At 42.4% G+C, this 11,901-nt stretch overlaps 1 protein-coding gene across 1 annotated transcript; it reads right to left on the bottom strand.

The window, feature by feature from the left end:
• Positions 1-7,926: 7,926 nt before the first annotated feature.
• Positions 7,927-10,662, bottom strand: adra2b (adrenoceptor alpha 2B). Its single transcript, XM_026188553.2, has 2 exons — positions 9,841-10,662; positions 7,927-9,667 (listed from the first exon to the last, which is right to left on the bottom strand). Exon 2 carries the CDS (start codon positions 9,642-9,644, stop codon positions 8,067-8,069), a length of 1,578 nt encoding a protein of 525 aa, XP_026044338.1. The 5' UTR covers positions 9,645-9,667; positions 9,841-10,662; the 3' UTR covers positions 7,927-8,066.
• Positions 10,663-11,901: the final 1,239 nt, after the last annotated feature.

Genomic DNA, 11,901 nt, shown 5'->3' with positions numbered 1-11,901 from the left:
GCAAAGACTTTGTGTGCATTCCAGAGTGCTCTGGCATTCACACCCACATCCTGGGAGCATGGGAGAGGTCGTACCTTCTCTTATTGTTTTGTGGTAGGATAAACATATCTATGTCTGTTTTAGGCTAAGTGCCTTTTGTTTAGATGAACTGCTGGACTTCCAGACCAGCAGGTTTAGAGAAGTCATTTATGGGGTCTCACACACACACACACACACACACACACACACACACACACACACACACACACACACACACACACATAGACAAGGTATTCTTTATCTTTGTCGTGGTTTGTCGTGGTTCTCTCCCTCATATATGAGTAACACAAAGAACTTTGCCTACTTGGTGTGTAATGCTTTTTGCCGTGTAGCTGAATTGTCTTGAACGTTCCAGCGAATGGGTTTAAGCTACAAACCTATCATTAATTGGTCCTCCAGCCGGAGCCCTGGAGTCGACATTCACAGAGGGGAAAAGAGACATGCTGAAAGACTGACGTCAGCCAGGAAGTTCCTGTAGTAAAGTCCCGAGATGTGAGAATTTGTCATCGGGCCAGTGGATTAGCTGGATTAGTCTTTTCTCCTCGATGGATGACGATCGGCGGGCTTAGGGACTGATGCTACACGCAATAAGCCATACCAAGTACGTTCAGAGAGTCCGACTTTATAACCGTGTGAGTGTGTACTTCCTTATCCGCTTTTTGGGGCTAAGAATGGTGTTTTTCGCTGCTTTGTGGAGCGATAAGTGAGTTCTCCGCCGCTTTGTGGGACGTTGAGAAGTTCCGTGGGGTCCAGATTGTGCTGGACAATAGACCTATTCTTTGTTGTTATTTGTGGTGTTTGTGTTTGTGTGAGTGAGTGTGGAGTAGAACACGTGGTCTATGACGCCAGCTGTTGTTGTTATCAAGCAACCAAGAGTGCGTCAGAGGGTGACGAGAAGTTTATGATGGAATTCGCTCTTGGCAGCGCGAAGTATTTAGAATATTGGGACAAAAAATATGATTTTGGGTGTAAACTGCTTGCTGGAAAATGTTGGAAGTTTTCAGAAAACACAGCAGCCTTAAAGAGGCTGTGTAGAAGGCCAGCCCACAGCAGCAGCACTTAAGATATGCTTTGGTGAATGGCTTTCCCCCACCCCTTGCTGAAACAAAATGGTTTGATGATTCTTCAGATTGCTCTGATCGACAACAGCCTGTGCTCCAGACCATTAATTTAACCAGTTGTTGAAAGTAATCTGCATTAAGCTTAGGGTTGCTCAAATTTGGAACAATGACATATAAGCTGAAGTAAAATAGGTAAATATTTTAACTAATTACGTGCATAGAGGCACTTGACCTGTTTGAAAGACTGTCATCTTAATATGAGCCATTGCTGACATATAGAGCACACCTTTATTGAATATGAATATGAAAGTGCAAGTCTTTGCCACTGTGGGGAAAAGCATGCAACCACTGTGTGAGGTTGCATTGCAATCTCTTCTGAGCTGATGAGCAAGCTACACATTATCAGATCGAGAGCTGGCTGAGAACTCATCAAAGAGAGGGAAACAAAACTATGATAACTATGATAACTGGAGTGTGCAGCGTTTCCGTGAGTTCAGCTTCTTCTTTCAGATGCGCAGCAGTTGTCCTGTATCTTGACTCATGTGTGTAGAGTGTTCAAAGCATCAGCATTATGTTTTGTTAATTTGTTTTGTTAGGTTGAAAAATAATTAAATAGACTTGTGATCATACTTATGGATCACCATGGCACTTATCATCAGCCATATGATTTATTTACGCAGCTGAAAAAGTGAGTGTGAATGTGCCTGACGTCACAGTATGTGTGTGCGCTGTGTAAAAGTAATTGCCTCCAATTGTGAGAGCGGTGATTCTGCAGGTCACCAGCTATTGTAAAAGGAAAAAAAAAGAATAAAAAAGAGACAAAATTTACATTGTAGAAGAAAAATAATAATAGGTTTAGGGAAGTGATTTATGGGGTCTCACACACACACACACACACACACACACACACACACACACACACAGACAAGGTATTCTTTGTCCACATGTGTACCTATATGAAACGTCATATGCAAATGAACCTATGTATATTCATGTAACCTCAATAAAAGAGCAGTGTTACGGGGGAGCGGACGAGAGCGACTGGGGTCAAGCGAAGGAACGGCGCTTGTCGTGCTTTCTGCTGTGTAGCTGAATTGTCTTGAACGTTCCAGTGAATGGGTTTAAGCTACAAACCTACCAACCCTGTTCCGGAAACAAACGAGTAAGCCAGTGGAACCACATATTGTGTTCTGCATTCTTCATCAGCAATGTTCTGTCAAACTCACCACGGCAGTTGCTAACATCCTCTCTTTTCTCTGGCAGAGTTTTCAGTGCTGCCCTGTGAAGTATCCAGCCTCTTCCACCACTCACCAATTGGTCACAAAGACAAGGATACAAGTCTCTCAATAAACCTTTTAAAACTGCTGATTGTTGTTTGAGTCTGCTCTTTAAGTCCACATTGAGCCAAAACATGAGCATCTCACCTTGTCTTTAAAATCTAATCCAAAAGGCCTGGGTGTTATCTTTGGCTTGAAGCTTTGATTTGATTTCTTGTCAAAAAATAGCTACTAGCACGACCTGGAAACAGTCCATGCCTTTATTACTTCACGTATGTGTTACTGCAGCTTCCTTTATTTTGGTCTCTCCATGTCTCTCACTTAAGATTCTCATGAAGTTACTGAAGCTAACTTTTGGTCACTTTTTCAACAAGAGTAAAGAGTGTTGTTTCCATCCAATTATACAATGGTTAAAAGCAGATCCAGTTTGAATCACGTGCTTACTTTAACTCAGCCATGATGCAGCCGTTCTCACTGTTAGTTTTTTGTACTTAATAAGACTTATTTGATTTAGTAGTTAAATAAGAACAAAAAATGAAAACAGTGGTGCAGCTGTAACTCATGCCATTTTGTGTGTTAAAACAAAAAATGACAAACTGGCTTGTTTTTGCATTGACCCCCCCCCCCCCCCCCCCCCAAAAGCTGTTAAGCTGTTACCATAACTGCTCAGGCTTATGGTTAACTTTACTATTTGGATTGTTTTCTTTGATGTTAGTGCAGCAGCAACATGTCGACTATCAGTTAGTTGGTTTAGTTTTTTTCTTCTCGTGATGAAAGCTGTTGATGTCAAGCTCACGGGTAACAGTCTAAATGTGACGAATCATGTGGTCTCTGATTAGTTCCTTCTTGTTTTATCTTGAGTTCTTGGTTTCCTCTGGCTCTGTGTCACTTTCTGTTTTTGTTAGTCAAACCGTTACGCGTCTTGTCATATGCGGGTCCTGTGCAGCACTTCCCATTAGCCAGACTGTATTTTTAAATCAAAATTTCTATTTTCTGTTTCAACAATATTTTGTTATTTTTTCTTCAGCCTTCCCCTCTCTTGCGCACTCATGCATTGCTGGATTTTTCATATTAGGACCTAATTTTTTGCCGTGTTAACTACCTACTAAGGTACGTCCACTTTGTGCTTTGAATTTCCATCCAAACGCACAACGCATCAAAACAAGGCTGGAAATGCCTGTTTTACATCCCGGCTCTTTCCTTTAACAAAATCTTTGTAAAACGAAATTTTATGAGATGCGTAAGAGCACACACTCACACATACCCCCATCAAGTGGCACTCTGTTAAACAGTCACAGACTCCTTGAGCGATTTTAATCATAATTGCCCATGCCCCCTAAAAATGACATTTTTTATCACAGCCTTCACCGAGCGAGAGTGCATTTTAATATCTCCACCTTCGATGGGTAGAGAGCTTGCCTCTGTTCTGTCTCTCATTTTTCATTCTGCCTCTTGGGTGTTTTCAACAGTCAAATTACAGGGGGAAGAAATTTATCTGGCATTATATCGTGGATGCGATTGGAAAAGAAAAATGCTCGGCGCTAGAACGCCCTCTAAACACATACATATTCATACAGAACAATACTAAATCCATCATAAATCTCTAAATTAAACTTGATGTGCGTCTGTGTTTCAGTATGCGTCCGAGTGTGTCCTTGCATGTATCGGCTTCGCTTGTTTAGGAGTCTGTCCACTGTCTTTTGTGAGTAAGAAGCTAATGTGTTGAGTGTCGTGGTAGTTGGACTCTTTCCATTTTTGCCCTGGAGAGTCCACCGTCCCAATCAGGCCTTCTTTATATTCTAGCTGAGGCCAGAGAATAAGGGGCTTAGGGACACTGTGTTTGTGTGAATATACAACATTGTAAACATACAGCTCACTGCTCCCATTGCTTGGCTATGATAAGTTATCTGTTCACACACAGTGCTGAATATGGAAATGAAACGGTGTGGAGGAAAAGATGGGCATCATTTTGGTGTTCTTTGAGTGGAAACTTGTATGTGTGTGTGTGTGTGTGTGTGTGTGTGTGTGTGTGTGTGTGTGTGTGTGTGTGTGTGTGTGTGTGTGTGTGTGTGTGTGTGTGTGAAGGTAAAGCAGGACAGAGAGGCTCGATTCAGTGCAGACAAATGGCCAAACAGCACATCAGCATAAATCAATTACAATTCACCATAGGCCTGATGACCTCAAATATAACAAGCTGTCACAACAAGTGTGTGTGTGTGTCTGATTCTGTGTGTGGCTTGAATAGAATATGAGACAGTCAGTGCGGGGAGTGTGTGTATGTGTCTGTGTGTGATATTTGGAATGATGCTCTAATTCCTTACAGACTTCCTCTGTGTTCGCTGGCAGTAGGTGACATTATGCTGTTTCTGCTATGGCCTACTTCTCATGTCCCACTGTGATAGGAGATTTTGCTGTGACATCTTGAACAGCCATCAACCCACAGTGTTATGGACTATTTTCCCAAGTTGTGTTCCCATTTAAGGCAATTTCATAATGGCTGGAAATTGCTTTGCATTGCGCTTCGGTTTGACATGTATGTCACGAAAACATCACAGATTTGTGAAACAACTCACTGCTAATTCTCTGTCTGGTCTGGAAATGATTTTTATTATCATTATCATTATTATTATTATTGTTGTATCATGTGGAGATGTATAAAACAAACGAACCAGGGAATGACTTGTGCTTTTTCAAGCGGCTTTATTTCCAAACTGGAAGGAGATGATGACAGATGGGAGATAGATGATTGCAAAGCTCAGACCAGGCAGTTTGGTCCAAACACAGTTGGGGAAAAGACAATTCAGGCGGTTTCCGGGAAAAGGATGGTGCTCAACAGGCAGAATACTGCATCTGTTACCTTTAAGCTCTAATTCTTACTTTTTAAAAAACAAACAAACAAAGCAGCAGTCTCACCACATAAAGCCATGAATGGTAAGTTTGAGCAGCATTGCAACTCATGGTTATTGGAAGCAGCCATGAATCCATGACCTCTGTGGCTATTTTTGTCATAATTGAGTTGCTATAGCTGTTTGTGTTACTGGAGAGAAAATAATCATTTTAAATGAGGACAGGGAACAGTTGTATAAGTGCACAGAGCTCTTGCTTGCAACCATTTGGTTTCATCAGTTATTTAAATCTCCTAGCAGCTCTGCGTGATATGGATTATCAGGCCTTAATGCACTGCAAATCATCCAAATAAAACTGGCTATGGTTGCTATTGACATTTTCATATTTCATTACTTTTTCAGGAGACATCTGACAGCAGTAGCACTGGTGAGGAGACATTTTTCTGTTGCGATATAGATTGTACATCAATGCGTGTGCTTGTATCTCTGATTGAACATTTCACTGTACTATAACTAGATGAAACAATGATGAATAAATGTTGCATTGTATGCACATAACTCAAAGTTCATGTTCCTTCAGTTCAACACAAATGCATCCCCCCCAACCCCGAGCTTAAATATAGCCCAGTCTCACAAAGCAAGAGCTTGATGGCAGAAGTCAATGTTGCTCTTGTTCAGGATATTAAAACTCTGTACAGTCTTTTCAGTCTCTGATCGCTTCCAATTCAATTGGTTTTTCAGAATAAAAGCACAGTAACTGAACAATAAATAGGTAACAGAACACACAAACTGGTTTGAAATAAATAATACAGTGTTTTCAATCTTTGCCTCCCGTCACATACACCAAATATAAACTGATATTTCATTACAGAAACACAGGGCCAGATTTCACTGAGTCAGGCTGGTGTCCTGTGAGGCTCTTTGGTCCCTTGAGGGTGATCTTTAAAAAGCCATGTACTCGATGTCACAGAAAAAACATTCACTTTTAGATCATTAAGACTGTCCCAGTGTAGCGACACACTACCGATCTTTCCTCCAAATTCATCATAAACATTACAGACAACCAGATGCAGGAAATCTGTCAGTACAGTAGATCTGTAGTACATAGCAGCCAGAGGAGGCACTGACACTTTTTAAGGAAAAACAAGAGTCAACACGCATGCACGCTCGCACACTCGCCCACATACACACACACGCTCACACAAGTCAGCAGAATTAGACAGTTACTAAATTGATGTGTTGCTGCTGACAGCCCTTGTCCCATTGAGTCAATAAACATGTGCTGTTCACAGTTACAGACACATTTTCTTGTTTTTTTTTTTTCCTTCTTTTTTTTCTTGTCCAGGAAACTCACAAAGCTTTAGTGTCTTGGTGAGAAAAATAAAAGTACCATTCATCTTCTTGCCTCTCAGCAACGTGTCGAATGTGCAATGTAGAGGTCCACTGCAGAAGATGATGTGCCAGAGGCATCGGTAAGGAGTGACTCAGACAAACAGTTCTCAGTATAACCCCTGTAGGTGTAATTAGGGGGAACATCACACGTCCATAATTGCATTGTTCATCTCGGCGTTACAGTCAATATAAAATGTTTACCTGGTAAATAATGCTGCACAAAGCAGGATTTGTTTTGTGAAAGTTAATGCTTGCCAGTAGAATGATAAGAATCTGGTGGTTTTTATTTTTAGGAGATGCACCTCCCATTTGATACTGTGAAAAAACACTGAAAGGGTTTGAAGATGCTCTAATTATCTTTGAATGTTGCTCGAATGTCCAAATACTGAGGCAGTTCATTGAAAGAGAAGCTCAGGCAAGTCAATTAGGGTGATTCTACAGGTTAAGTTAAAAGAAAGAAAACTGTAAGCTAAGAGTATGAGATGCAGTCTCATCACTTTTCGTCTACTTCTCAGCATCATACATGGGATTTTATATCAAGTCCATCATCCAAAGTTAATTTTTATTGAATATTTCATGAAAGGTGAAAGCCAAGAGTGTCATTATAAACAACCTGAGTGTCCATTATGACCAGTGAAGCTAAAAGCAAGGTGGCAGGGCTTCACATGAAGGCTTTCTGCACAAAATCTCCGAGTTAAGTCTGAAAGGGTGCCCTTGTTTGTGCTATCACATTTGAGATTGTCAGCAACCTTCTCTTGTTGTTGCATTTTTAGATAAAAATCAAGGAACACATGTTTGCCCTGCAGCTTTGCAATTGAGACTACAGACACAGTTGAAACTGCAGACGTAGGGAATCATCACTAATCTTATGTGCTCCTTGTGTTGTCTATTGATAAGTAAAGGGCCCTAGGCTCACAGGAATCTAAGGCCACTTGTCCTTACTTTTACCTGTCTTCTTTAGTCCCAAAGTTTTTGATAACTACAAAACATGTATAAAAAAATATGTTGTATTCATTCACAGAGTTAATTCCCACTTGTTTTCTGCCTTCTATAAGTTTTATAGTGTATTTACATTTCTTCTATCATGCTGCCCCCCTCTGTCTCCCAGGATTATCTATTATTCCTTGTCATCCAAAGATAAAACTTTGGATTCAAAGTCTTATCAGAAATACTAAAGTACTAAGCAGGTTAATAGTGTCTCGCTCAGCTGCTTTTTCATCGTCTGTTTCTTCGCCTCACTCTGTAAAAATCTGTCAACCAGTTGCGAGCTGAGATTTCACAGTCCGGGGTTTGTGTTTACACGCTGTGGCTGTAAAAGTGGCTCTCAGTTTTTACATATGACGTATTTTTTTAAACAGCCCTTTAAGTGTTCTGGAACATGATTGGTTTTTGTTTTGTTTTGTTTTTTTATGCCTCAGAAATGTCCATTTTCTATACAGCAATTTTATGTGCTAAAAGAAAGTACCCTTGGTGCTTCTGCACAGTATCTTTTTGAAGGCCTTTCTAAAGTCTTTGTTAAAGATGGTGTATATGACTGGGTTGAGTGAGGAGTTGCAGTAACCAATCCAGAAGAAAAATGTAAAGAGTGGACCTGGGATGGTGCAAGTCTCTGGGCACACTGCCTGGAGAGAGTAGGAGAAGAAGAAGGGGAACCAGCACACCACAAAGACACCAATGACCACTGCCAGGACAAAGGTGAAACGTTTCTCTCTGTTGACCATGGCTTTACGCCTCGCTGCTCCAGGGTTGTTATCTGTTTTTGACTTTCTCCCTGGCACCAGACGAGCCCCCTTTGAAGTGGCAATCATGTCGCGGTAGCGCTTGACTGAGGCTGGGGAGTGGATCCCCCCTCCAGCAGGAGACCCTGGCATGCTGGTGCTGCCGCGTCCCCCTCCATGGCTGTGCTCCATATCGCTCTCTGTGCTTGAACTGTCAGCATTGTTATTGTCAGCCTTTTTCTTTTGCAGACGCTTGCCCTTCTTCCCCTCCGCTTTAGTCTTGGTGGCAGACTGAGGCACAGTGGAGGGGGTTGAGGGGACTTGTGAAGAGGTATCAACCTCTGTGGCCGTGGGCACGGCTGGAGAAGGGGATGGAGGCTGCAGGAGATTATTGGGTGTGGGATTTGGGGAGGTTTGAGACTCTGCTGGAGCTGGAGAAGGTGTGATAGCGAGGGTGGGGGGTCTGGCATTTGAGGTTTTGTTGGATGAAGGAGGTGTGCTTTCTTCTTCATCCTTCCCATTGGCTTGTACATGCCGAGGAGGCTGACTTGGTGTTGCACAGCCAACCCCATCTTTCCTGGGCTCTCCTGGTGGGCAGCGTGTTCTCTGCTTGGCTATTTGGTAAATTCTTACGTAGACCAGGATCATGATGAGACATGGAGCGAAGAAGGAGCCAATGGTGGAGTAAAGGATGTACCAGCGCTCATCATTCAGCTGGCACTGAGGTCCTCTCTCACTCCCCTTGTCGCCACCCTCACTCTTGTTCAAAGAGAGCAGGGGAGGGAAGGAGATAATGGCAGAGATGAGCCACACCACCACAATAGCGGCTTTGATGCGTTTGGGTGTCCGCTGACGTCCGTAAGTGACCCTGGAGATTGACAGGTAGCGGTCCAAAGAGATGGCACACAGGTGCACGATGGAGGAGGTGCAGAACAGCACGTCCAGCGCAAGGTAGATCTCACACCACAGAGACTTGAAGTACCAGTAGCCAAGCAGTTCGTTGGCTAAAGAAAAGGGGATGATGAGTGTGGCCACTAAAATGTCCGCAGCAGCTAATGACACCAAGAACAGATTCTGCGGACCTCGGAGTGACCGGCTGGTTAGGACAGCGATGATGACCATGATGTTCCCGACGATAGTGAAGATGACCATTAAGGTTATGGCGGTGGCAAAGGCCGCCGTTGCTTCCGGGGAGTAGGGGGCAGGATTGAGGACACTCTGGTTGCATGGCACGGAGGATCCCGAGCCGCTCACACTGCTGTTCCAGCCACTCAGCTCCATGGAGCAGCCGCTGTCCTGAACCGAGGCCATGCTGGGATTATTTTTCCAAGAGGCTTTAAATTTAAAACAAGCAAACAAAAACAAACAAATAAACATGCAAAATATTTAAAAAATGTATAAAGTGTTAAACACTCTTAGATTATCACGCATTTTTGTCCTTAATAAAACAGTATATTTACATTAAAATACATTTTGTAATAAATTGATAATTATTTGGCATATTTACCTCAGCCGTTCTAGTTTTGTCACTGTGTTGTTCGCAAATGATCACTCCCTTGCACCCTCCACGGCAGGTCTTCCAAATCCATTTTATGTGCAACAAACAGTCCTGGGGAACGCGTCAAGACGCGGATCTTTTCAATCAAAACGCATTGCCACTTTTCAAAACCCGTTCTTCTCCACAAAAACAGAAACAGAAAAAGAAAAAATAATCACTGCTGGGCGTTCGCCCTCGCAGAGTTACATCGCACCCTGAAGAATTAAAACTTGATTTTTTACACAGACCGATCCTTTTTCAGTTAATGTCATGAAAATGGAAAGATTTAATTTAAAACGATCTAATTTGGGGCCATTTACGGTGAGGCGTTGTTGGATATCAGAGATCAGATTAGAGTAAATTGGTCTGATTTCCGTGCGTCCTCGTTTGGAGACGCGCGTATACCTGACAATCTCGTTCGAATAGCGAAAAATAAAAGAGTGATTTTAGATGACGCGAAATAAAACCAATGCGGTGGGATATTTACACTGATTGTCTGTTGAAAGATTATGATGTTTCACAGGAATACCAGCGTTTCCAATCAAGAAAGAACACAAAGAACAACCTCAAGCTCTCCAGCTCTCCTGCGCACGATGTCACATCTGCTTTCAAAACACGTTGTTGTTTCAGTAATAAAAAGATCCTCGCAGAGCAGCTCAAGTCGGTGCGTCTCAGGAGTTTTTTTTTGTGGTCCCTGGCGCTTCAGAAGTTTACCGGGATGCCATGATTCAGCCGCTCCGCTGATGCACCTCGCAGATTTCCTCGCAGAGGGGCAGCAGCATCTTCACTTGTGAACAGGACCTTACGACGAAACCTAATAAGTGGGGTGCCTCCCATCTCCCTCTTCTTTTAGACCCGGTGATGTCACTGTGAAGCCGAGCGTCATGGGATGTTTGCTTCCTCCATCCTTGTACAGCCCCCCACCTCCCAAATTATATCTATACCCAAGCGTCTCAGCCAACGCAGTTATATTAGAAATGGCTTGTTGGGTGGCACTGCTCCGGTCAATTAACTCCACAGGACGCTGTGATGTCCAGCTGGGAGAGCAGAGACGATGCCATCTGCTTTACTGAAAACATTTGTTTCATTCCAGGGACTCCAGGGTAAACAGCACAGTCATCATTACCATCACCATCATCATTTTTCCTCAAGATGTGGCAACTTCACATTTATGCTTTTCAAGCAAAAAGCCTGTGTGACATTATATCATTCTTTGGTTTTTAAACGATTTTTTCACTTAGTCCTCAATAACTCCTTCAGTGCTGGAGGTCTAGATAAAGGCGCAGTGTAATACTAAAGGGAAATGCCATCCATGTTTTAGCTGCCCAGTCTTGTTAAAAGCTTTTTCTCAGATTTTTAATGAGATTAGGTAAGGTAAGCACAGTGTCTAAGATTGTACAAGCTGAAAAACACCTCAGTGTTTGAGGCAGGGTTTATGTGCACAGTTCAATGTGTTTTGTGAGCGTCCAAATCAATACAGATTGCCAGCTCATAATCACAAAGGCAGGCTCAATTTTACGTGCGAGAAAGTAGTCACACCTTTATAATACAGTAAAACCACAAATGTCTAAGAATTCTAATAAAACAAATTCTTCATTTTGAAAGATGAACCCCTTCGGAGATTTAAATTATTGATGCATTAGGTACTGACTGATCCACCCTCTGGATTAAGGATCTAAAGCAATAAATCATACATTTTATGTAGTTACAGATTTTGCATATCAAATCCAGTCCATGGGTAATGACAACCATCAATTAAATGGTGCAGTAAAAGTGAATTATGTCCTCGTGAAATCTGAAATCTCCTCATGCTCATCTACCTCTCCACTCCCTGGATAAACGCACCGTGTTACCTTCCACCTCTGCTCACTGTGCGAGGTGCAGGGTGAGGGAATAAGGCACTCATTGTAATGTTCTGTGCTCATGCATTTACATCATCACTTGACTTCTATTTAAATCCCTCTGCAGTTATGCACCATGCAACACTTCCTATCCCTAGAAGAAGAGACATCTATCATCCCTCTGATTTGT

Source organism: Astatotilapia calliptera, chromosome 12 (assembly GCF_964374335.1).
Source record: "Astatotilapia calliptera chromosome 12, fAstCal68.1, whole genome shotgun sequence".
Lineage (NCBI taxonomy): Eukaryota > Metazoa > Chordata > Actinopteri > Cichliformes > Cichlidae > Astatotilapia > Astatotilapia calliptera.
Note: the sequence above shows the minus strand (reverse complement) of the source record. Positions and strands in the feature narration are given on the sequence as shown.

Excerpts from the sequence above, each read along its gene's own strand:
- adra2b (XM_026188553.2), bottom strand. The coding sequence starts at position 9,644 with ATGGCCTCGGTTCAGGACAGCGGCTGCTCCATGGAGCTGAGTGGCTGG.